General features: G+C 44.5%; 1 protein-coding gene across 2 annotated transcripts in view; it reads left to right on the top strand.

Annotated features, from left to right (window-relative positions):
* Positions 1 to 25,059, top strand: part of DNAJB2 (DnaJ heat shock protein family (Hsp40) member B2) — a 59,946-nt gene that overhangs the window by 14,183 nt on the left and 20,704 nt on the right. For both annotated transcript variants that reach the window (XM_073634328.1, XM_073634329.1), the window contains 6 exons: positions 8,466 to 8,552; positions 12,263 to 12,372; positions 12,487 to 12,540; positions 15,488 to 15,601; positions 19,298 to 19,375; positions 21,712 to 21,823. In XM_073634328.1, the coding sequence (XP_073490429.1) occupies positions 8,488 to 8,552; positions 12,263 to 12,372; positions 12,487 to 12,540; positions 15,488 to 15,601; positions 19,298 to 19,375; positions 21,712 to 21,823 (533 nt within the window). In that variant the 5' untranslated portion in view covers positions 8,466 to 8,487. The remainder of the gene's footprint in view (positions 1 to 8,465; positions 8,553 to 12,262; positions 12,373 to 12,486; positions 12,541 to 15,487; positions 15,602 to 19,297; positions 19,376 to 21,711; positions 21,824 to 25,059) is intronic.

Raw genomic sequence — 25,059 nt, 5'->3', positions numbered from 1 at the left:
GACAACACACACACAGGGATTACTGTATATACTCGAGTATAAGCCGACCCGAATATATGCCGAGACCCCTAATTTTAAAACAAAAAACTGGGAAAACTTATTGACTTGAGTATAAGCCTAGGGTGAGGAATGCGCAGCTACTGTAAGTGGAAAAGAGGGTCAACAATGTCCATTTGCAGCCTCACTGTGCCCATTTGCAGCCATAGGTCCCCTGAACTTCAAACTCAGTAGTTAAGGGTTCCTTGATGCCGCCTAGCTGCAGCCAAAATTTGGGGTCTCTGGACCCAAAGGGTCCTGAAATGACATTGCTGCAGATGGACACAGTTGACCGACTTTGGGGCCCCGTATCTCGGGGCCACTTGGTGCTAGGAACCCCAAATTTGGTGTGCAAACCCAGTGGAACTAGCACCACAATATATCCAATGTCAAGCACTTTTCTGCAGCAGAGAATGACATTTTCCAAACCGAATTTGGGGCCCCGTATCTCGGGGCCACTTGGTGCTAGGAATCCCAGCTTTGGATATGTTGTAGTGCTAGTTCCACTGGGTTTGCACACCAAAGGGTTCCTAGCACCAAGTGGCTTGACTCGAGTATAAGCCGCGGGGGGCATTTTCAGCACAAAAAATGTGCGGAAAAACTCGGCTTATACTTGAGTATATATGGTACTTCAGAATAACAAAAGATAGGAACCTGCAACAAAGTTTGTTAAAAATCCCTGCAATGTACATAGATCAAGTAGAGGGGAATGTTTTGTTTGTGGGGGGGGGGGGAGAGTTACTCTTTAAGTGAACAGAAATGCTCATATAACCCTTCGGCTAGTAATTATCCAGGTCTGAGGAGGTGACTTTGTTATGTGTTGGGGAGCGAGCAGCTGACGCCTGCCGAGTGCTCACATTTGCATATTTCCGTATTCATTTCAGACCATCAGACAGTCCGCTCTCCGTCAGCTGCTGTCAAAGGGAGATTAGAATGATCTGACGCCACACAATGCCAGTTTCCACCACAATAGACGCCACTTGCCTATTTGATTATGTAATTGGCATCATATAATAAGCACAGAACAATTCAGAGGTGACCTATTCTCTTTATAAACTCCCCTATTGTACTTTATACAGCTCTTTATTACATTATTAATATAATATTGCTCTTTTTCTATTTCCAAGCATACAAAAATAAGAGGAATGTGGAACATCAGGGCCAAAAGTATCAAGGGAACATTTTCTTGTTCAGACTGTCCCTGGTAGAACTGGAGTCATAATCTACCCATACACGGACAGTAACAGGTTTATATGCTGTATACTGCCGGGACAGTCTGTGTACCCGGCATAGACCCTGCCGGGACAGGGCCGTCTTTTCGCATGGGCACGCTGAGCAGATGCCCGGGGGCCCCACTTGCCTGGGGGGCCCCGCCTGCCCAGCGACCCCAGCCAAGCATCATTCAGATGTCCAGTGGTGTACTAAGTGGGGGGGCGGGCCGCCCCGGGTGCCACACACTGGGGGGGGGGTGTCAGGCCGGCGCCCCCCGCTCCGCGACTGAAGCGGACTAGCGGAGATAGCGGGCGGGTTAAAGCAGTGACAAGGACTAGCGGAGATAGCGGGCGGTGGCAGGCACACAGAGAGCCTGAGGCGAGCTGCAGTGGCTTTGCAGGAGGGGGGAGGGTGCGAGCCGCACCCGAGTGACACCCGTCGGCACACCCGGGACCCGGCCGCAACGATCCTCTTCTCTCGTGGCCGCGATCAGTCTCTGCCTGGCTGTCTCACACAGCCGAGCAGAGATGAAGCCGCCTCCCCCTCCTTAATGTTTACACATGGGGAGGGGACCCGACCAGTGCTGCGCATGTCCCGCCTGATCATCTGAGGACTGAGGTACATTATGGGTCTGAAGGGGGGTCTGTATTGTAGGAAGGGGGGTCTGTATTGTAGGAGGGGGGGGTCTGTATTGTAGGAGGGGGGGGTCTGTATTGTAGGAGGGGGGGGTCTGTATTGTAGGAGGGGGGGGGTCTGTATTGTAGGGGGGGGGGGTCTGTATTGTAGGAGGGGGGGTCTGTATTGTAGGAGGGGGGGGTCTGTATTGTAGGAGGGGGGGTCTGTATTGTAGGGGGGGTCTGTACTGTAGGGAGGGAGGTCTGCACTGTAGGAGGGGTCTGTATTGTAGGCAGGGGGTCTGTACTATAGGCAGGGGGTCTGTACTGAATGGGGTGGTCTGCACTGTAGGGGGGTCTGTGTAACATGCAGGGGGTCCAGAACTGTTAGGGGGAGTGTCTGTAACATACAGGGGTCCAGCGGTGCAGGGTGCTGTGTAATGTAAAGGGGTGCAGGGTGCTGTGTAATGTAAAGGGATCCAGAGGTGCAGGGTGCTGTGTAATGTAAAGGGGTCCAGAGGTGCAGGGTGCTGTGTAATGTAAAGGGGTCCAGAGGTGCAGGATACTGTGTAATGTAAAGGGGTCCAGAGGTGCAAGGGCTGTGTAATGTAAACGGGTCCAGAGGGTCAGGGTGCTGTGTAATGTAAAGGGGTGCAGAGGTGCAGGATGCTGTGTAATGTAAAGGGGTCCAGAGGTGCAGTGGAGGAGAAGGGGTACACAGTAGTGACAAAGAGATATTGAAGGATGCAGGGGGCACAGTGGGGTGTTTTTACATTTTAAGGTGGGGGGGGTGCCAGATATAGGATCCGCCCCGGGTGCCAAATGCTCTAGGTATGCCCCTGCAGATTTCACAAAGTTCGCTGCCGCATTTTGCCAATGCTGTGCGGCTCCCTCACAGAGACAGAGTGCCGTGCAATCAATCCCAATATCAGTCAGTGGTGGGCAGCGGGCAGCGTGAGTCAGCTGTCACTGTGAAGAACGGAGCCAATGCTTTCTGTGTAGTTCCGGTGATATGAAATGCACTCCGCCTCCGTGTGTACATCTATAGTTATTTAGTTTTTTTTTTTTTTTTTAGTTGTATGATTTAGTGGTGAAAGTTAGTGCCCGGGCCCCCCCCCAAGTTTTGTCTAATATCTTATGTGTCCCCCTTATATATCAATCTTAGAGTTGCCATTAGTTCGAGGAAGTGTAAGAAAGGTGAGGAAAAAGAAACTTTATTACGTGTTGGTGAAAATAACCTTTAGAGCAGAGCTTGTGTTATATTGTCCAAACGTTGTGTTAATGTTTAAACACTGATTTTGTTGGAAGTACCAATAAATATAGCCTTATTTATTTTATTTATTTATTTATTTCAGTTACTTATATAGCGCCATCAATTTACGCAGCGCTTTACATATACATTGTACATTCACATCAGTCCCTACCCTCAAGGAGCTTACAATCTAAGGTCCCTAACTCGCATTCATACATACTAGGGACAATTTAGACAGGATCCAATTAACCTACCAGCATGTCTTTGGAGTGTGGGAGGAAACCGGAATACCCGGAGGAAACCCACGCAGGCACAGGGAGAACATGCAAACTCCAGGCAGGTAGTGTCATGGCTGGGATTCGAACCAGTGACCCTTCTTACTGCTAGGCGAAAGTGCTACCCACTACACCACTGTGCTGCCCTTATTGATAATTTGCATTTTTATTCTCGTGCGTGATTGTGTAGACAGGGCCCCAGTGCACTGTATTGCCCGGGGGCCTATAATGCTCTTAAAATGGCACTGTGCCAGGACAGTCTGTGTACCCGGTATAGACGCTGCCGGGACAGTCTGTATACCCGGTATAGACGCTGCCGGGACAGTCTGTGTACCCGGTATAGACGCTGCCGGGACAATCTGTGTACCCGGTATAGACGCTGCCGGGACAGTCTGTATACCCGGTATAGACGCTGCCGGGACAGTCTGTGTACCCGGTATAGACGCTGCCGGGACAGTCTGTGTACCCGGTATAGACGCTGCCGGGACAGTCTGTGTACCCGGTATAGACGCTGCCGGGACAGTCTGTGTACCCGGTATAGACGCTGCCGGGACAATCTGTGTACCCGGTATAGACGCTGCCGGGACAGTCTGTGTACCCGGTATAGACGCTGCCGGGACAGTCTGTGTACCCGGTATAGACGCTGCCGGGACAGTCTGTGTACCCGGTATAGACGCTGCCGGGACAGTCTGTGTACCCGGTATAGACGCTGCCGGGACAGTCTGTGTACCCGGTATAGACGCCGCCGGGACAGTCTGTATACCCGGTATAGACGCCGCCGGGACAGTCTGTATACCCGGTATAGACACTGCCGGGACAGTCTGAATAGTCTAGAAGAAGTCATTCCCCCCCCCCTTCTGGTTGCTTATTGATGGTGATATAATCTGGCCAATCTCTTGTCACTGTATAAATAGAGCCGGGTGTGCTGTGTCTGCGGTCAGGTTTGCATGTTCCAGTTCCAGTTTCACTCATTAATAAATTAATAGGAAATGGAAATGCTGCGGGCAAGAGTGCCGGGATATCAGATCACACGATGGGACAGAAAGGCATTTACAGTACTGTGTAACGAAATGCTGCTACGTAAGAATGCTTTAAAAAATGTATATTTTGTTTTCATCGATTTAGAAAATGCAAACTGAGTCAAACAGAAGAAAGTCAAATAGATCTAAATCAAATCAATAGTTGGTGTGACTATACTTTGGCTTCGGGTGTATGATTAATCAATTATACTAAGCAGGTCCAAATGATCATCCATATCATATGCAGGTTGAAACAGTCAATAGGTGAAACAGAAACAGCTGTGTAGGAGGCTTAAAACTGAGTGAGGAACAGCCAAACTCTGCTACTAAGGTGAGGTTGTGGAAGACACAGGTCATACACCATGGCAAGACTGAGCCCAGCAACAAGACACAAGGTAGAGAAAGATCTCTCCCAGGCACAGATTTCAAAGCAGACCGGGGTTTCAAGGTGTGCTCTTCAAGCTCTTTTGAAGAAGCCCAAACAGGCAACGTTGAGGACCATAGACACAGTGCTTGGCCAAGGAAACTTAATGCAGCAGATGAAAGGCACATCATGCTTGCTTCCTTTTCATTGCCTTCTCACCACCTGTCAAATGAATCTAAAAGCGATTTTTTTGGATTGCTTTTCAGAGGTGTGGCAATAATAGCCAAATGGCTAAATGTGGCCTTCAAGTGTATGTATAGTAAAAACCTTTATCTTGAATACAATAGGGGTACCATTGGGAAAATTCCCTTCACTTCCTGTCTCAGTGACAGCGGTCATCCGTACAAATACGGTGCCTTGAAATTATTCATACCCCTTTAAAATTTTCCACGTTTTGTCATGTTACAAAAAAATTTACAAAAAATGTAAATGTATTTTATGTGATAGACTAACACAAAGTGGCAGATAATTGTGAAGTGGAAGGAAAATGATAAATGGGTTTTCAAATGTATTTACAAATATGTGAAAAGTGTGGGGTACATTTGTATTCAGCCCCCTTGAGTCAATACTTTGGTAGAACAAAAGGGGAAAGGGGCAGTATAGTTGACCGATAGGCTGGTCCTACATCCCAACAAAGTCAGTAAAGTGGAGAGGAAGCTCCCCCTTACGGGACTTTAACCAATTGCCGACCAGCCGCCGCAGTTGTATGCGTTTATATGTGAGTTTAATTACTATGTTTTTTATGTGGAATAAATGTTTTAAAAACGTTGCTGCGCAATGAGGCTTTTTCTGTGATTTGCATGAGGAACATCTACCCCATACACTAGTATATAGAGGAATGAGGCCCTCTTTATCATATCCAGTCATATGAGGAAGTATCGATCCCGAACCACATCAGTCCACAGAAAATCCACGGGGACTGCCCCACATGCGTGTTTGATCAAACTAGAAATAGTTGGTCCATTTGGAGGGGTGAGTTCACATCTATGTGGGGGCACTGTCCTGCGAGCACATATCAAGCACGGATTCAGATCCACTTTGTAGAGAACAAGCACTTTAATTGGGCTTTGGAACTTTTTATTGCTTCAAGTTTATTGATGTTTGCAACAAATCTTCTGTATGGGACTTTCTAGTGATTTTTTTTTTTTTTTTGTGATATATATTTAATATTTGTGGCACTTAGCGTAAATTATCTGCATAGGACTTTTTAGCAATTTTTTTTTTTTTTTCAAATTTGCATTCGTTTTCATATGTGATATTTATTCAATGTGTGTGGCACTAAGCGCAGTATATTTATTTATTATTTTCATTATTAGTACCATTTTGCACTTGCAAGGTCTTATTCACTGCAGCTGGTAAATTATATGGTATCACTTATTCATACCAATAGTTAGATTCCCTTTTTTTTTTTTTTTTTCTTTTTTTTTAATTTAATCTTTATTGAGACATTTTTCTTACACAATACACACAATTCTATACAATATTAAAATCTTTCATACATCTCCTATTTTTCCCCCCTCCCTCCCTCTCCCAATCCCCGCCCTCTCCCAATCCCAATCTGTTATCCTCATTTCTTTTTCTTCCATTACTTCTATCTATTTTCAGTTATGCCCTGTACATATTTCTCTGACGTTTTAAAGGCCTATCATTTCTTCCAGGTTAGTTAGATTCTTTTGGCGCTTTGGATTTTTTTATTTTTAAATCGAACACTAACACTTTTTTGGGGAACCAGTAACACCAATACAGTGATCAGTACTAAAAATATGCACTGTTCCTGTACTAATAACACTGGCAGGGAAGTGGTTAAACCTCAGGGGCGATCAAAGGGTTAAATGTATGCCTAAAATGTGTTTGATGTTGGATTGAAAAAAAATAAATGCTTGGTTACTGTGGGGGAGGTGCTTGTACTGTGGGAAGGCAGGGATCCATGTTCCTGTTTTGCAGAAACACAGGATCACTACCTTCCCTACTGATACGATGGTCTCAATGCATAATAAGTTTACAAAAAGGTTTATTAAAGCTAAAATAATGCACTTAAAGCAACTAGGATACATTTTATGCCGCGTACACACGGTCTGACTTTTCGTCTACAAAAGTCCGACGGACTAAAGCTGGCTGACAATCCGATCGTGTGTGGGCTTCCCCGGACTTTCAGCTGACTTTTCCAGCCTCAAATCTGACGGACTTTAGATTTGAAACATGCTTCAAATCTTTACGTCGTAACTACGCCGGACCCAGAAATCCGCTCGTCTGTGTGCTATTCCGACGGACAAAAACCCACGCTAGGGCAGCTATTGGCTACTTGCTATCAACTTCCTTATTTTAGTCCGGTGTACGTCATCACGTACAAATCCGTCAGACTTTTATGTGATCGTATGTAGGCAAGTCCGTTCGTAAGAAAGTCTGCCGCAAGTCTGCCGCAAGTCTGCCGCAAGTCTGCCGCAAGTCTGCCGAAAGTCTGTCGGACAGGCTGTCGGGCTTTTGTAGACGAAAAGTCCGACCGTGTGTATGCGGCATTAGAGATCCTCCATTCCCAGAAGAAGCCTATTAAGGGGAAACATGTTGGAAGGAGATGGGAGCTGTGATGTGGTGATCCATACTTGATGGTCTCTTGGTTGGATTACCCCCTGTCCTGCCCACATCCTTTATGCTGTAAGTGCATTATTTTAGCTTCAATAACATTTTTTTGTAAACTTATTATGCGTTGAGTCTTCCCTATGTTTAAACCCCACATATACACCAAATGGAGAGCATCAAGCGAGCCCAGGCTGGAGTGTGCAGGGCTGAGAAGCTAATTGGGAGGCTGCAGAAGTGATCCATGGAGGAGGTCGGGTTACATACAGGAGGAATCCACATATCTGTTCACCCCTTGCGATATATGATCTCTTATAACTTGGAGATCATTGGGATCTGGTAAGCCGCACACTTCATTATATCTGGAAAAACAAATTGAAAATATTCTTTCACTGGAAGTGTTTAACTTGATTTTATAGAAAGATTTGAACATGGACTAAAATTAAAACACCAGGACACTTTATAACTTTATATGTGTGTGTATGTATGTATATGTGTGTGTGTATATGTATATGTATATATATATATATAATATAATATAATATATATATATATATATATATATATATATATATATATATATATATATATATATATATATATATATATATATATAATATTTTTTTTTTTTTTTGATGAACAATTTTCCGATGAATTTGGTTTCACATTATGTTATTATGTTCGTTTAATCACATGGTGGTAATTTTTGCGTTTTTGTTCACTTTGATTCACATGAGACAGAGCATAACTTTTATATTTGAGCACCACAATAAACATTTACACTCAATATCCAAGGAGAAAGGTTTGCCCGGCCATGACTAATGCTGCTGACTTATAGGTTGAGCATTCTCATGTGTTCCTTCCCAAAATAATCCAGAGGGAGGGATGGGGAGAGGAAACTCCAAGGGGAATTCGGGAGCCCAGAAGACCATTGCTGTAATGTACTATTCTTGCACATGTGTCACCTCCTAGACAGTTATATATGTTACACCCTTCCTTGTCTGTGACTAGCAACACTGTACCATGGTGAACGTCAACTCTCCGTCTTGCTTCTTCCAGAAACTTCTCAGAACACAGAATCATGGGGGATTATTATGATATTCTCGGAGTGCCCAGGAATGCCACCCAGGATGACATCAAACGGGCGTAAGTCTTCAAACAATGCAGAATCTGTTGTCAAAGTGATGTTATGGCATAACATATATTTAAAGGGGTTGTGCTGGAAGGATATAGAACACACTCAGGAGTGTAGAGAGGGTTTCCATTATGGAAAGAGATGTGTTTTACCCATTAGTGGCTTTTGGAGTATGCGTTCAGCTATTCCTACCTGTCGTTAATTGGAGTCATATGTAGTTAGCTTTTGCATTTTATTCTTTAGATTCCCTTTCATTGTTTTATCATGGACTAGGTTATCTGTTCCATAGGCGTGCACAGGGGTGTGCCTGGGCACACCCTTATCACTGTGTGTGGTGCCAATTTCCCCTATTGCTGCCCCCTGTATTTTGCCCTCCCCCCTCACAGTGCTGCTGGCTTCCCTCCTCCCCTCTACCCCTTGCTTCTGCGGAGGATGTTTCAGGATGGAGAGCGGGGGAACAGGAAGCCACTTAGCACAGAGCACTTCCCATTCATTCACTGTCCAGTGCAGCTGAGGCTGCAGAGAAAAGCGTGTGTGTTTGAGCTTTGGGGGTGCACACCCTAATGCAATAGGCTGCGCACACCTATGATCTGTTCACATTAATTAGTGTAACCTAAAGAGAAGTTCAAGTCCGGTTTGCATGCGCCAAAGTGAGATCGATGGTGAGATGTTTGAAAGTTTCCAAATTAAAAACCATTTCATTCATGCTAAGGCTGGCCATAGATGAGACTGATTATTTTATTTTTTTTTTTTTTTTTTAACAAAAAAAACAACGACCAGATTCCCATATCCATACATTCAAGATGAATGGGGGAATCCTCCCCACTGTGACTTTTATATTCTAACAGTGGGGAGACTCCCCACCCATCTGAATACACAGATCCGCACTGTGGCCTAGAGCCTCCAGTGCTGATCGAGCAAAGATTTTCCAACAGGGTGGTTGAACAGAAGTCCGTTGTCAAGTTCTGTTCAACCACAGTGGCCATACATGGGTTGAAATTTAGCCGGTCCCTGCCGGGCCACATTTCAATCCATGTTGGCCAGCTTTAGGCAGGTGCTCGCTTAGTAAGAGCAGATGATATCCAGAGAATCCGATGTATTTGGTGGGACCCAGGGAGTGAAGGTCAAATGGGATTTTTATTTCTTTAACCATTTTAAGATTTTAAAAGTAGGAGATGGTCTGCAAGTGTCCATTGGGGGGGGGCGCTAAACTCAAATTGATACTCTATGACTTAAAATGAATCATAAAGTGTTAAGATATAAAAATACAGTGTTGAATATTCATATTGGTGCAAAATAAATATGGAATTGCAAAGAAGTAGGAAATAACTTTCAGAAAACAGATGCATTTCAGTTAAAGTTCATAAGTGTTCTTCTAAACCAAAAGCTTCCTAATTCTTCAATGAAAGTATCTTTGATGTACCACCCTGATGCCATCACCGATTTTCATTTCCAGCCAACGTGCTTTATTGGACTGCCACTCACCAGATGACAAGGGGTCATGGTCATCTGGTGAGCGGCAGTCCAATAACTAAAAAAGAAGACTTTACTATCCCATTTTTCTTTTGTTTTAGTCGTTATTTGAGTATTGATTTGAGCTTAGCGCCCCAAAAGGTATATCCTCCAAAAAAAAAAAAAAAAATCTTCAAAAAAGTTTCTAGGAGTTTCTCCCTCCTTGAGCACTGCGATAAAAGATAGAATGAAAAAAGGTAAAACACACTGCAAGCCTCATTTTACACAGAAGCAGTTATGTAATGCATTGCAACTCCTGGCTGTCATTTAAATAATTGGTAAGCAACTCTGCCAGTAGCAACAGGGGAAGAGGTGCTTAAAGTGTTACTAAACCCCGGAGCCTGCATTCACTATATCTGGTCTCCCACAGTACACAGAACATGGAAATGTAATTATTTTAATAAATATAAACTGCTAAATACTTTTTCTCATCAGTAGTATATAGCAGTCTTGTGACTTCTATCAGTCAGTGTCCGGCTAAGCACTGGCTAAAGCTTGTAGGAGGAGTTTTCATTCTCCTCTGACTGTCCTATGAGGCTGCAGGACCCCTGACCCTCTGTCTGGACAGTGCTGATTGGCCCTGTGCTGATCACATGCACCCTCCCAAGAAAAAAAAAACCTCTCCAGCAATACATACCAAACTGAGCATGTGCAGGGTGCCCCCAAGGCAATGTGCTATCGGCAAATGGATTGGGGACTGTGAAAGAAGGGGAGGATCAGAGAAGACAGGATCAAACAGCCTTTTTTTTTATTATTAATGCGCAGAATTAACCCCTCCAGGTTCAACAGCAAGTATAACAAGCATGCTTTACTACATATACAGACTGATTTTACTGTTGTGGGTTTAGTAACACTTTAAGGAAGGAGATCTGTTCCAAAAAAAAAAAAAAAAATCAAAAATCATCAAAAAAGGTTCTAGGATATAACTCCTTCATTTAACTTCTCTTCCCTGTCGCTGCTGTTACTAGCAATTACCAGCTGTTTAAATGACGGCCAGCAGTTGCTGCGTATTACATAGGAGGAGCTGCTGTCAAAATGCAGCTGCTCCTGTTTTAAATGACACTTGCTGATTCGTCTTAAAAGTGTCATTGAGTAATACAGTGTAACTGAGGTGTTGATTTACTAAAACTGGAGAGTGCAGAATCTGGTGCAGCTGTGCATGGCAGCCAATCAGCTTCTAACTTCAGCTTGTTCAATTAAGCTTTGACAAAAAACCTGGAAGCTGATTGGTTACTATGCAGAACTGCACCAGATTTTGCACTCTCCAGTTTTAGTAAATCAACCCCAGTGAGTTTTGCCTTTTTTTTTTTTCCTATCTTTTATCTCAGTGCTGCTGCAGTGGATTAGCATCTTACAGTCGCTTCCCATCTACATGCACTCACTCCAGCAACTGCTACAAATCATTGCTTTGGACTGGTTACAGTAAACCATGCCTGTGCAATGTGTGTCAGCGCAATCGCTTGTAGCCACCACCAGGGGCACATGAGACAGGGTGACAACACAGGAGCACAAATGGTGGATGGTTGTCACCCTGCTGGGGGTGCTAGAACTTTATGAGAAGATCACCAGGTAATATTTTAATTGGAGCTGCAAATACAAAAAAAAAAAAAAAACACATTTAGAATCTCCATGATAAAAATTTCTATGAAATGATAGTGTTTGGTTTAGATTTACTTTAATGCCCCGTACACACGGTTGGATTTTCCGACGGAAAATGTGTGATAGGACCTTGTTGTCGGAAATTCCGACCGTGTGTAGGCTCCATTTTCCATCGGATTTTCCGACACACAGAGTTTGAGAGCAGGCTATAAAATTTTCCGACAACAAAATCCGTTGTCGGAAATTCCGATCGTGTGTACACAAATCCGACGGACAAAGTGCCACGCATGCTCAGAATAAATAAAGAGATGAAAGCTATTGGCCACTGCCCCGTTTATAGTCCCGACGTACGTGTTTTACGTCACCGCGTTTAGAACGATCGGATTTTCCAACAACTTTGTGTGACCGTGTGTATGCAAGACAAATTTGAGCCAACATCCGTCGGAAAAAATCCATGGATTTTGTTGTCGGAATGTCCGAACAAAGTCCGACCGTGTGTACAGGCATAAGAATTAAAATTTCAGAGCACAGGATATTTTTAAAATTTTTGGTGCTGATCTAATTATGACACTGCAATCAATTTTGCCTTATGTACTTCTCACCTCCACAGATATAGGAAGCTGGCACTAAAGTGGCACCCCGACAAAAATCCTGACAATAAAGAACTGGCTGAGAAGAAGTTTAAAGACATCGCAGAAGCCTACGAAGTTCTGTCAGATGGTAATAAATATGGCATTGTACTCCTTTCCTATGGGAGGACTAAAACAGATGACATAATATACTGTGACAATAACACAGTAACAATCTGTGTTTTTTTTTTTTTTTGTCCATCAGCGGAAAAGCGAGAAACCTATGATCGATATGGGAAAGCAGAATTCTCAGGACCTGGTGAGTATTCTATGGATTATGATCTTGATTACATCTTTCAGGGTTGTGTCATTCAAAGTGACAGGAGATGGTCGGTAACTTCACTGATATCCAGGAAATGAGACCAGAAACTTCACCTCCTTCAGAAAGGGGCCACCTGAGACCACATTTTCAGCTTCTGTAGGGCGGTGTGAAAAGCACATGACGCTTATGTTTTAAACTGAATCCCCCACACTTGACATTCCACCTGCAAAGATTTAAAACCCAACTCCAGGCTGTTTTTTGTATAAGTATCCCTCCAGTTTTCAAGCACCTGTGGCTTCAAAACTCACGATGTCCACACCTGGTGTCACCCAATCTAGAAAACTGAAGATTACAGGGCTGTGAGTGGTGGATGTCAAGGATCCACTCCCATAACTCCCAACTTGTTGAGATGTGAATGAGGGGCACCTACCAGCGAACATATGCAGGCATAGGACACACCCCCTGCCACGCCCCCTTAAAGGGGGATTGTACAAAAAACAAGATTGGTTAGACCCACAAGTGCTTTTTTTTTTTTTTTTTTTTTACCACTACTATTCCTTTATATTGGCTTTTGGAATTTACAAATGCAGCAATTTAGAAATCAGTTGAAAGGTTTAGCGCTGGGAAACACTTTTTTGATAATTAAAAAGTGCATTTTATATACATCTATATAAAAAATTTAAGTAATACAGCGGTGCGAAAAAAATTGGAAGTAAATAGCAGCCAACACACCTATAGACCCAAGTATTAGAAAATATACAAAAAAAGTGTAGCGCTATAAACTCCAAAAATTAAGTAAATGATATTTTAAACACAATTCAAAGTGTATATCATACAATTCAGTGTTAGCATAGAGAACTATGATGTACTCTATAAGGTACAAATGCTGTGTACATACTATAAACAAAGTGGAAAAAACAATGCAATATTAGTATAAACTAAGTATGATACACTGTGTACATATATATGCAAATAATAGAAAATAAAAATAATAATAATAATATAAATATAGTAAAGCCCAAAAAGTCCAAATGGGGTTGACACCACCCAGAACTCTTATAACGAAAGTCCACCAATGTTGTTGGAAAAAAATAAGATTAAAAGTGAAAAAGCCACCACCAAGGGTCTTTAGGGGGCTTACCAAAGACAAATGACTAGGAAAGACCTATGTCAACCTAGATGCTAAAACTGAGGGATCAACTGGATCAAATAGGCAAGTAGAGGTTTGGAAGCAACAAAGGTGAGCAGGAAAGCTGTTGGTGGTTCAAGAACTATCACCGAAGGCATCGAGAGGCTTACCAGAGGTTGTTGACTTAAGAGGACTTGCGTCATCTATACATACATCTATATGGATCAGACAAAAATGAGGATGAAAGAGGGACAGAGGGACATTGCTCCAAATCGGGGACAGTCCATCAAAATCAGGGACAGTTGGGAGTTATGCCCACTCCTTAAGAGGGCATCACCAGGACACCTTGCCTGCATTTTGTAAGGTCTGTTTCACACAGACTTCAGCTTGTATAGGAGCGGTGTGAACAGCAAGCTTTGTTGAATCTTTTAGAGCACCATTCAGCTCCAGTTTGTAAATATTGAACACAGAGCCTAAAAATAACAAACATGTTGTACTTGCTTGCACTGTGTAGTGGTTTTGCGCAGAGCAGACTGGCTCCTCCTCTTCTCGGGTCCCTCTTCGCTGCTCCTGGCCCCTCCCTCCTGTCGGGTGCCCCCACAGTAAACAGCTTGCTATGGGGGCACCCGAGCCGAGCTGCACCTCCGTGTGTCCATTCAGACACAGGGCCACGTTTTGGTCTCTCGCTCTCTCTTTCTCTCTTTCTCTTTCTCTCTTTCTCTCTTTCTCTCTTTCTCTCTCTCTCTTTCTCTCTCTCTTTCTCTCTCTTTCTCTCTCTTTCTCTCTCTTTCTCTCTCTTTCTCTCTCTCTCTCTCTCTCTCTCTCTCTCTCCTCCTCCTCCTCCTCCTCCTCCTCCTCCTCCTCCTCCTCCTCTCTCCTCCTTCTCTCCTCCTTCTCTCCTGGAAGTACAGGGGCTGCTATTGTTCATCTCCAGCTGTTGCCTGGCTTTCAGACTTATCCATTGGCATTTACAGTGAATATAGAGTCCCCTCCCCCACCTTTTAAAATAATCACATTTTGTTGCTTTGCAGCCTGAAATGAATACAGTGTTTTTTTTTGTTTTTTTTTATCCAGCTGTATTTACTAGTGCTGCTTATAACCCCCCCCCCCCCCCCCCCCCCATACAAGCCACATTGGTGCAGGGGCAGATCCAGAGTCTAGTCTTGGGAGGGGCACTGCCAGATTTATTTTTTTTGCAGGCATTTTATCGGCGAAATGACTGGTGTTGGCGCTTCAATCATCCCGGCACCATGGTTGTTATGGTGTTATGGTGTCAGGATGAATGAAGCACATTATTTCTATTATTACATTGTTATCTAAAATGAAATGGTTCAACTCATAATGCAGAATCAGTGGGAGCCCTGAATGTGTCACTTGCCACGTCACCTGCCACAAGTTGCAGATTGTCTTTTGCTGTGTCACTTTCCTGCTAAGGTGGGGATTGTCTCTTGCTGTTTCCCAGAGTCAGGCAGCCGGCACAGTGAGGGCGGAACTGCAGGGATGCCCGACCCGCCTGCCCTCTCACCAGCCCAGCTGTCCGCCCACTCTCTCACACGCCCTCTGGATACAGATGGCTAGCTCGGGAGTGAGCATGCAAGCGGCTTGCTATTGGGGCACTCTGCAAGGGGGAGGGTCCCAGATCGCTGGTGGGATACCCAAGAAGAGGAGGATCGGGGCTGTTCTGTGCAAACCCACTGTACAGAGCGGGTGTGTCTGACATGTTTGCTATTTTATTTTTTTTTTAAATAAAAATGTATCCTTTACAATCACTTTAAATATTCTCACACATGTTTCTTTGATTTGTCTCTTGCACAGAACCCAGATCCAGCTCAGGATCTCGCTTTCATGGCTTTGCCTACACATTCCGTAGCCCAGAGGAAGTATTTCGGGAATTCTTTGGTGGACGAGACCCCTTCTCTGACTTCTTTGGTAAGACAGTCCATAGATACCAGCCAAAGATTGTGTGATGGAAAGATGCTGCATGTCAACTATCCAGAAGTGTCCAGAATTAAAGATTCTCTTTAAGGCTGGGTTCATACTAGCTGCGGCCGCGGGTCACAGCAGGGGTTCCGGTGTGTCTCTGTTCTTCTTTTTCAGGTAGGAATCAGGTCTGAATTTTTTCCTGAATTTTTTTCCTGAATTCGAACCTGAAACAGAGCCAAAGACGCAGAGGACCCTTTTCCAGTACGCTCCACGGTCCCCCCGGAACGGTCACACTCTCCCCTGTCATGTGAATTGGATGTGGAGAAACACACATCCAATTCACATCAGTGTGAACCCCGTCTTAAAGGGCCCAGTTTAAAAAAATAAAATATATGAAATGTACAGTATATAGATTCCTATACTGATTTTTTTTTTTTTTTACAAAATAATATAATCAAAGTAAAATAATAATGTAAAATCTACACTTCAAATGTCAAATAGATCTAAACATGGCAGACTACTCTCGCATCAATACCACCCCATTGTTCCTATAGAACACAACATCACTTTTAGGGCGGTTGTGAAATAATACCAGTGCAAATTAATAAATGTACATTGAGATTGCCACCTAATGTTTCCAGTGAGTGACAGATATTCAATTGCCGTGTCTAAAAAAAACTCATTCACACATATATAATGTAATAAAAGTGGCTGTGGGGATATAGCTGTTCCTATCGGTCTCTTTGAAGAAGGTCTTGGTGTTGATCAATCCATCACGTTTCATCAAAACCACGTCCAGGAAAGTTCTTGTGAATGCCAACTAGCAGGGAACTTGAGTCCGACAGTTGTTACTATTGGATAAAAATGCTCTTAACTTTTTTTTCTGTGCCATCCCATAATATGATTATATCGTCAATGTATCTTTTATACAAAGATATTTCTGGTATAGTTTTATCAAAAATACTGGTTTCCTCCCATTGACTCATTGTTATATTGGCCACACTTGGAGCATACTTTGCTCCCATGGCCACTCCACTAATTCTGGTTATAGTGAGTAGTACCCTCATGCCAAAAATAATTATTAGACCTGCTGAGACGGACAAAGGGAACATCTTGTATCCACTTGCTGTATATGACTCCTGTAATAGGCTGAGTGATCGGTGTTGGTGGAGGAAGATTTTCAGTCATTTGATTGATCCATGAGATCCTTGCACTACTGGTGAACCATTTGATGGACTACTTTTATTATATTTTTGAATGAGTTTTTTTTTTGGACACTGCACTTGAATATCTGTCACTCACTGAAAACATGAGAGGCAATCCCCATGCATGTTTATTAATTTTCACTTTATGAAATTGTACCACATTTGTAAAACACATTTATACAATTCATCTACTAGGGACATCTAGTGGTTGTCTACGATATTGCACTTTATTGTATATTTACAGGGCGTCTGGTTCATCAAAAATTTTCACTTAATAGGTTTTAACAACGAGCAGCCCCTATATTAATATTTTAAATTACACATTTGCGCAAGTAGGGAACAACATCTAGGTCCTCCCCTACTTTAAATTTGTGAAATACACTGAGCAAAATTTATAAACGCAACACTTTTGTGTTTGCCCCTATTTATCATGAGCTAAATGCAAAGATCTATGACTTTTTTTTTTTTTTTCTATGTACACAACCCCTCTTTGAACCGATTTATGGCCTGGGCCCAGTACAGGAGGGCTGGCTGGTAGTGCCTTATCATTGGCCCTGTCTCCCTCCCAGCATGAATCGTCCTACCACCCTTCCCTCCTGACACAAATCTCCCACAGCCCTGGTTCACACCAGTGCGACTTTTCACGCGACTTGACATTTCAAAGTCACATGACAAGTCACACCCCATTTGTGGCAATTTAACTGTTCAAATTGCTGCGACTCAAGTTGCAGCGATTTTGAAAGGTTCCTGCACTATATCTGTGCGATTTCAGTGTGAGTTGCATTGACATCTGTTAAATGAAGTTGCACAGACATCAGCAAGCTGCACATGAAATCGCATTGCTTTGAAGTAGCGCTGAAGTAGCGCGACTTTAAAACCGCACTGGTGTGAACCAGGGCTAAATCGCCACTCTTGGGACACGCACCCACATTTCCCCTCCTGGAACAATACTTGCCCCCCTGCTGCCCCCCAAATTCCCTCTTCCAACACAAATCCCCTCTCCCTCCGATCTCCTTGAGGCACCCCCCACCTCACATGATACCACAGTGCTCAGAGCAGCCACCCCTCATGCCCAGCCCTGGTCCTCTGAATGGCGCCTATGCTGGGTGAGCGGCATCTGGATTCCCAATGCAGCAGGACAGCCACTCGGCACAAGAGCCCAAAGCTACTGAAGATCATTGTAGTAGCATTGCCTACTACAGTGATTTTAGGCTGCCACAGGTTTGGCACATACATAGTTCCATCGGTCCAGTTTGGACCAATGTGAATATGTAAAAATATCCATGCCTGAAACTCAACTTTAACCTTGGTGGATGCGGTGCGAATTCCCAGTGAATTCACTGAAGAGTCCGAACTGCATCAAAATCGCAACCTGTTTATTCGAACCAATTGCGGAGTGTATGTTAAGTTAAAGGATCTCCTGAAATCGGTTTGCAAAACGCAACGTGGTTTGCAGAATCCGATTGCATAGGTGTGAACACCCATTCGATCTAATTCTGGTCAAAAAAAAAAGGGTCCTGCGCGAGTTTGGTGTGAATGCGGTGCCATACAAATCCATTGCTTAAATTGCACCCCCTGAGTCACCACATGTACTTTTCACAGGAATGTGCTGCAATTTCTGTGCGAATTACATGCCCTGCATTGCCGCAGTGTGAACCCGGGCTCAAGGGCCCATTCATACCAGATGCATTATGAACTGCATTCCCACTGCATACAGTCAAATCCTGGTTATCCTATGGGGATAGTTCACACCATTACAGCCCAGTAAAAAAGACAGCAAGCTGCATTTTTCCACACTGCAAATGCATATAAATGTGCACAATGCACCACAGTGCATATAAAAGCCCGAAGAAAGAAGGAAGTGACTTCAAAGAACACATGCTTAGGGAAAATTGCACTGCAAATGCATGTAAACATGCAGAAAACGCGTCAAACGCATGCAAAAACGCACCGTTTCTGGTGTAAAGGGGCCGTAACTCAATTTGATCTGATACAGAACTGGAATATAGGAAAGGATAATCCAATAATACTTACGCCGGCCATACAATATGCGAAAAATTGGCCGAAATTCGGTCATTTAGACCGTTCGTAGACCGAATCGATAAATTGAAAGGTTAATGTGTTTCCCATTCAAACTGTTTGCACTAGGTATATGTAAAAAAAATGAAAAAATGCATTCATTAATGTCCACTGAATGATTTATCAGTCATTACACAGTGGCACTATTGTTTGCGGTCACGGCCAAATGTTCGTTTTACGTAAATGGGTTCGGCCGATTTTTCGTATAGTGTACAGCCAGCATTGGTCTCTTTCAATTTCCAGAGAATTGGTGGACAAAACATGGGAGATGCGCATGTACTGCAGAGATGTACTTAATATCATTTATATTTTTAAAATTTTCCCCAGATATACACTTCCACATGCAGTTATGAAATGATGGCTATTAAAAGATATGAATATTTGCTTGTTTTTTCACCATCTGTTTCTTTCTTTGAAGGGGATGACTTTCTGTTTCCCGAAATGCGTCACACTCACTCCTCTCAATTTTTTTCAGAATCTTTTCCCACTGCTAGAGGTAAGATCTGCTGCCCTGAACTGTTAATACTATGGGGTTGCCTTCTGAATGGAGATCTCTGCACCTTCAGACATTCAGGGAGGGTGGGGTGGGGGTGGGGGGGGTGGGGGTGCAGGCCAGCAAAACAAAAGGAAAAAAAAAAGGCACTTCTGTTGAGGAGGGGATTTTTAGGAAGATTAGGAAACCAATTTTATAACAGAAAGCAGATAACGCTATTTGCTTCCTGCTAAATACCGCAGTATTTCCGCACAACATGGTCTGAGTTTCATGGTGTAAAGTAGACATGTGCACTGACAAAAAAATGTGTTCGTCTTAGTTTCATCCGTTTTTTTTTTTTTGCTTTTTTTCAAAATTCGGAAATCCGAAAATTCGGATTTTCGAATTCCGAATTTTCAGATCCGAAATCTGAAAAAAAGAAAATCGGTAAAATTCAAAATAATGACTAATAACTATTAAATTATCGGTATTGGAATTTCCTTTCAAATTTGTCTGTTAGTGAACGTAACGAATACAAATTTATCTGAAGTTACGAATTATCCGAAATAACAAAAGCCGCATCTAAACAAATGGAATGGAACAAATTAATAATTAATATTAATAATAATAAGGTTTTATTATTGTTGTTTATTATTAGATTGTTACGTTACGTTCGTTTAGCTACGGCATTCGTTATTTCAGATAATTTGTTCAAATACATTCACTAACAGCCAAATTTGAAAGGAAATTCCAATATCTATAATTTAATATTTATTATTGGTTATTTCAGAGTTTCGGGTTTTCAAATTTTCAGATTTTCATTCTTTTGAATGTTCAGATTGTCATTCTTATTTTTGGATTTTCAGTTTTGCAGAAACACACTACAGTCCATTTAACATGGTTTCTTATGTGTCACGTTCACATCTGTGCACTTTATGGAAAGGGCCGGGGACTTTTTTTTTTTTTTTCTAGTTTTTGGTTCCATAGACTTCAGTGGATGAAAAAACGTGTATTGAAAAAACGCAGACTGCTCCTGGAATATGCAAACTGCAACCTGCATAGGTGTGAACCAGGCCTTTACAAGGTGGGTGGGGCTTAAGAGCACATGACCACCGTGATCAGCTGCTACAGCGCTCACGGCAGTCACGTGATCCGAAAACTTCCGATCGCAAGCAGCAATAAGAAGCTTTCGCTTAGGCGCCGGTAACTTTGCCGGCAGCGCACACCATGCACGCTCTCGGCACAGCTGTATAGACAGCAATTCAAGCAAATATGTGGCGCCAAGGACCAAGCGCCGAGAGGCCACATATTTGCGTGCGGCCGGTGCCAAGGGGTTAAAACACAAAAAAAAAAATCCTTTAAGTTGGGTAAATATGAAATATTGCATATGTATAATTTGTAATTGCATAAAAAGTCAGCAGGTGGAGCTTTGGTTTCCTTTTCACATGTTTTTATAGTTTGTGCTTGCCTAATGCTGCAAAATTCCTGTTTTTTAATAGAGCTCAATAGCTAAAGCTGATATTTATGAACAAGTCACAGCAGTGGCTCTGCCCCCTCCCTCTCCATATGGCAATAGTCGAGGTTTCAGTCAAACAGAATGCCTAAAGGACATCATTCCCACTGTGCTCTTTAGAAAAACAATCAGTTCTCTGGGGTTCCCTTTGTCATGCATTAAATGTTTATTTGTAAAAAAAAGGATGTACATATTGTATATACTAACCAATAATATTAACCACTTGACCTCTGGAACATTTACCCCCCCCCTTCATGACAGGCCATTTTTTGCGCTACGGCACTGCGTTATTTAAAATGACAATTGCGTACGTGATCTGACTCTTCCAGGTCTGGGGTGGAATTTTAAGGGTTTGTGCTAGGAGGGGTGATTTGTGCTGGGGGGATTTCAGCAGGGGAAGCAGATTTGTACTGGGAGGAGGGGGGATTTATGCTTGGAGGGAGATTAGTGCTACACCTCCCTTTTTTTTTTTTTTTTTTTTTTTTTTTTGGGTGGTGGGGTTGCAGAACACTTAATAATGATACATGTTGGGGGTGCCGTTTGGCATACTCGCCCTGGGCTCTAGATGACCTTGTCCCTGCACTGATGCTCAGGCATGGGCATAGTCACATAGGTAAGGCCTCATGCTTCTCCTAATAGCTAACAACCTTTGCTAGTGACTAGTGGTTGCAAACTTTGCAATTTGGGGTAACTATACATGTCTATGAGGATGGAGGATAATTGGAGGGATGTAAAAACCTCACTTCCAATGTATCTTAGAAGTTTTGTGGACACTGGCATTCCCTAACCTGTGTCCATATCTCCCGAGTCCTCTTGCGTTAACATTCGCTCGGTTTTCTCTCTGCAGTGTTCTCATCTTTCTCATCTTTTGGAAGTGATGGATTTGGAATGGCCGGGAACGTCCGCTCTGTTTCCACCTCAACTAAATTTGTTAATGGCAAAAGAATAACAACCAAACGGTGAGTATCATGTGAGTGGGGGGGTGTCTTGTGCATGGGTTGAACCAGGGCTAGACAACCTTGGCATTCCAGCTGTTGTGGAACTACAAGTCCCTTAGAGGCATTGCAACTCTGAGAGCCACAGGCATAAATAAAGTGACGGTATAAAAAATAAATAGAAAAAAAAAAATAACGCACCACCATCCCTCTGTGCTCACGCGCAGAAGCGAACACATATGTAAGTTGCACACGCATGTTTTCACCACACATGTGAGGTATCGCCGCAAGCATTAGATCAGGGGTAGGCAACCTGGGGCCCTCCAGTTGTTGCAGAACTACAAGTCCCATCATGCCTCTGGGAGTAGTTGTAACTGCCAGCCTTGCAATGTCTCATGGGAAATGTAGTTCTACAACAGCTGGAGGGCTACTGGTTGCCTACCCCTGCATTAGAGCGAGAGCAATAATTCTAGCACTAGACCTCTGTAACTCTAAACAGGTAACCTGTGAAAATGAGTAAACCTAGTCTGTGGAAATTTTTAAGTATTGTAGTTTATAGCCATTATATATGGATAGATATAGATATGCGTTTGAAAAACAGCTGCACAAATACCGTTTGACATAAAAGAATTGCTACAATCGCCATTTTATTTACTAGGGTATCTGTTAAAAAAAAATAATTAATGTTTGGGGGTTTTAAGTCATTTTTTTTATAGCAAAAATACAGATTTTTACTTGTAAACACCAAGTGCCAGCAAAGGCCTGGTCGTTAAGTGGAACTCTTGGCATATAAAAGACAGACTGCTAGATAAAACTGTGCCCATCATATGCAGCCTCACTGTGCCCATCATATGCAGCCTCACTGTGCCCATCGTATGCGGCCTGTACAGTATTTGGAGGGTGTCCAGTATCTGTATATAGAAGGGGTGGATGGTATTAGTATATACAGGAAGGTGTATATATTCCCCTCAGGAAGAGAGCTCAGGGCTCATCAATTTTGGGAACAGCTCTACCCTACAGGCAGGTGGCCTGGTGTAGGAACCGGGAGGGCTTTCAGGTGGAGGCGGCTCCACGAAAGAGAGACCAGCGGTCTCTAGTGCCGCGTACACACGGTCGGACTTTTCACCTGCAAAAGTCCGACGGACGCCGCCGGACCAAGTCCGGCGGACAATCCGACCGTGTGTGGTCTCCATCGGACTTCCGACGGACCGTTTCGGGCGGAAATCCGACGTACTTTAGATTTGAAGCCTGCTTCAAATCTTTACGTCGTACCTCCGCCGGACTCAGTTCCTGACGGAAAGCCCGTTCGTCTGTATGCTAGTCCGAAGGACCAGATACGACGGAGGAGCAGGTTACTGCATCTCGCGCTCGCTGCAATAGGAAAAACTAATTTTCCCATTGCGGCGAGCGCGGGGGGCATCCCAGGCCCTTAGGTCTGGTATGGAACTTTAAGGAGAACCCCCTACGCCGAAAAACCGGCGTGGGGGTCCCCCCAAAATCCATACCAGACCCCGATCCGAGCACGCAGCCCGGCCGGTCAGGAAAGGGGGTGGGGACGAACGAGCGCCCCCCCCCCCTCCTGAACCGTACCAGGCCGCATGCCCTCAACATGGGGGGGTGCTTTGGGGGAGGGGGCGCCTTGCGGTGCCCCCCACCACAAAGCACCTTGTCCCCATGTTGATGAGGACAAGGGCCTCTTCCCGACAACCCTGGCCGTTGGTTGTCGGGGTCTGCGGGCGGGGGGCTTATCGGAATCCGGGAGCCCCCTATAATAAGAGGGCCCCCAGATCCCGGCCCCCCCACCCTATGTGAATGAGTATGGGGTACATGGTACCCCTACCCATTCACCTAGGTAAAAAGTGTCAATAATAAAACACAACACAGGTTTTTAAAATAATTTATTAAACAGCTCCGGGGGGGGGGGTCTTCTTCCGTCTTCGGGGGTCCCTCTGGTTCATCTTCTCCCGGCGTCCGGTTGGTTCTTCTCCGCTCTCCGGCCTCTTCTCCCGGTGTCCCAGGTCTTCGGCCGGCCCCTCCGCTGTCTTCAGGTAGCTCTATTGCCAGCGGAGGTCCGGACTTCTTGGCTTCTTGTGTTCTCTTCTCTTCTCGACCACGCCCCCTAAAACGTCACAGTCCCAGCATGCCCAGGGACTGTGACATCATATGGGGGCGGGGTCTCCGCCTATATAAGTCACAACGCAGCCCTCAGAGACCAGTCCAGCCGGAGAGAGCGTCGTGTCAACATCTGGGGGAAGAGAAGAGAAGAGAACACAAGAAGCCAAGAAGCCAAGAAGTCCGGACCTCCGCTGGCAATAGAGCTACCTGAAGACAGCGGAGGGGCCGGCCGAAGACCTGGGACACCGGGAGAAGAGGCCGGAGAGCGGAGAAGAACCAACCGGACGCCGGGAGAAGATGAACCAGAGGGACCCCGAAGACGGAAGAAGACCCCCCCCCCCCGGAGCTGTTTAATAAATTATTTTAAAAACCTGTGTTGTGTTTTATTATTGACACTTTTTACCTAGGTGAATGGGTAGGGGTACCATGTACCCCATACTCATTCACATAGGGTGGGGGGGCCGGGATCTGGGGGCCCTCTTATTATAGGGGGCTCCCGGATTCCGATAAGCCCCCCCGCCTGCAGACCCCGACAACCAACGGCCAGGGTTGTCGGGAAGAGGCCCTTGTCCTCATCATGGGGACAAGGTGCTTTGTGGTGGGGGGGCACCGCAAGGCGCCCCCTCCCCCAAAGCACCCCCCCATGTTGAGGGCATGCGGCCTGGTACGGTTCAGGAGGGGGGGGGGGGGGGCGCTCGTTCGTCCCCACCCCCTTTCCTGACCGGCCGGGCTGCGTGCTCGGATCGGGGTCTGGTATGGATTTTGGGGGGACCCCCACGCCGGTTTTTCGGCGTAGGGGGTTCCCCTTAAAGTTCCATACCAGACCTAAGGGCCTGCGACGGGGCTCGCAAGGTTTCAATCTCGCCAAAAAAAGCGGCGAGATTGAATTCCTTTTCTAGTCCCGTCGTACCCAAGTCACGTTCAAAATGAACGGACTTGTCCGTGTGTGGGAAAGTCCGTTCATTCTGAAAGTCCGGCGGAAGTCTGTCGGGAAGACCGGATTCTGGAAAGTCCGGCCGTGTGTAGGCAAGTCCGGCCGTTCAGAAAGTCCGGCGGTAGTCCGCCGGAAGTCTGGCGGCAAGTACGTCGGACCTAGCTTTCTAGAAAGTCCGACCGTGTGTATGTGGCATAGGAGTTTGAGCGTG

This window comes from Aquarana catesbeiana, linkage group LG06 (genome assembly GCF_042186555.1).
Source record: "Aquarana catesbeiana isolate 2022-GZ linkage group LG06, ASM4218655v1, whole genome shotgun sequence".
Taxonomy (NCBI): Eukaryota; Metazoa; Chordata; class Amphibia; order Anura; family Ranidae; genus Aquarana; species Aquarana catesbeiana.
This window is presented reverse-complemented; position numbering and strand designations above follow the sequence as displayed.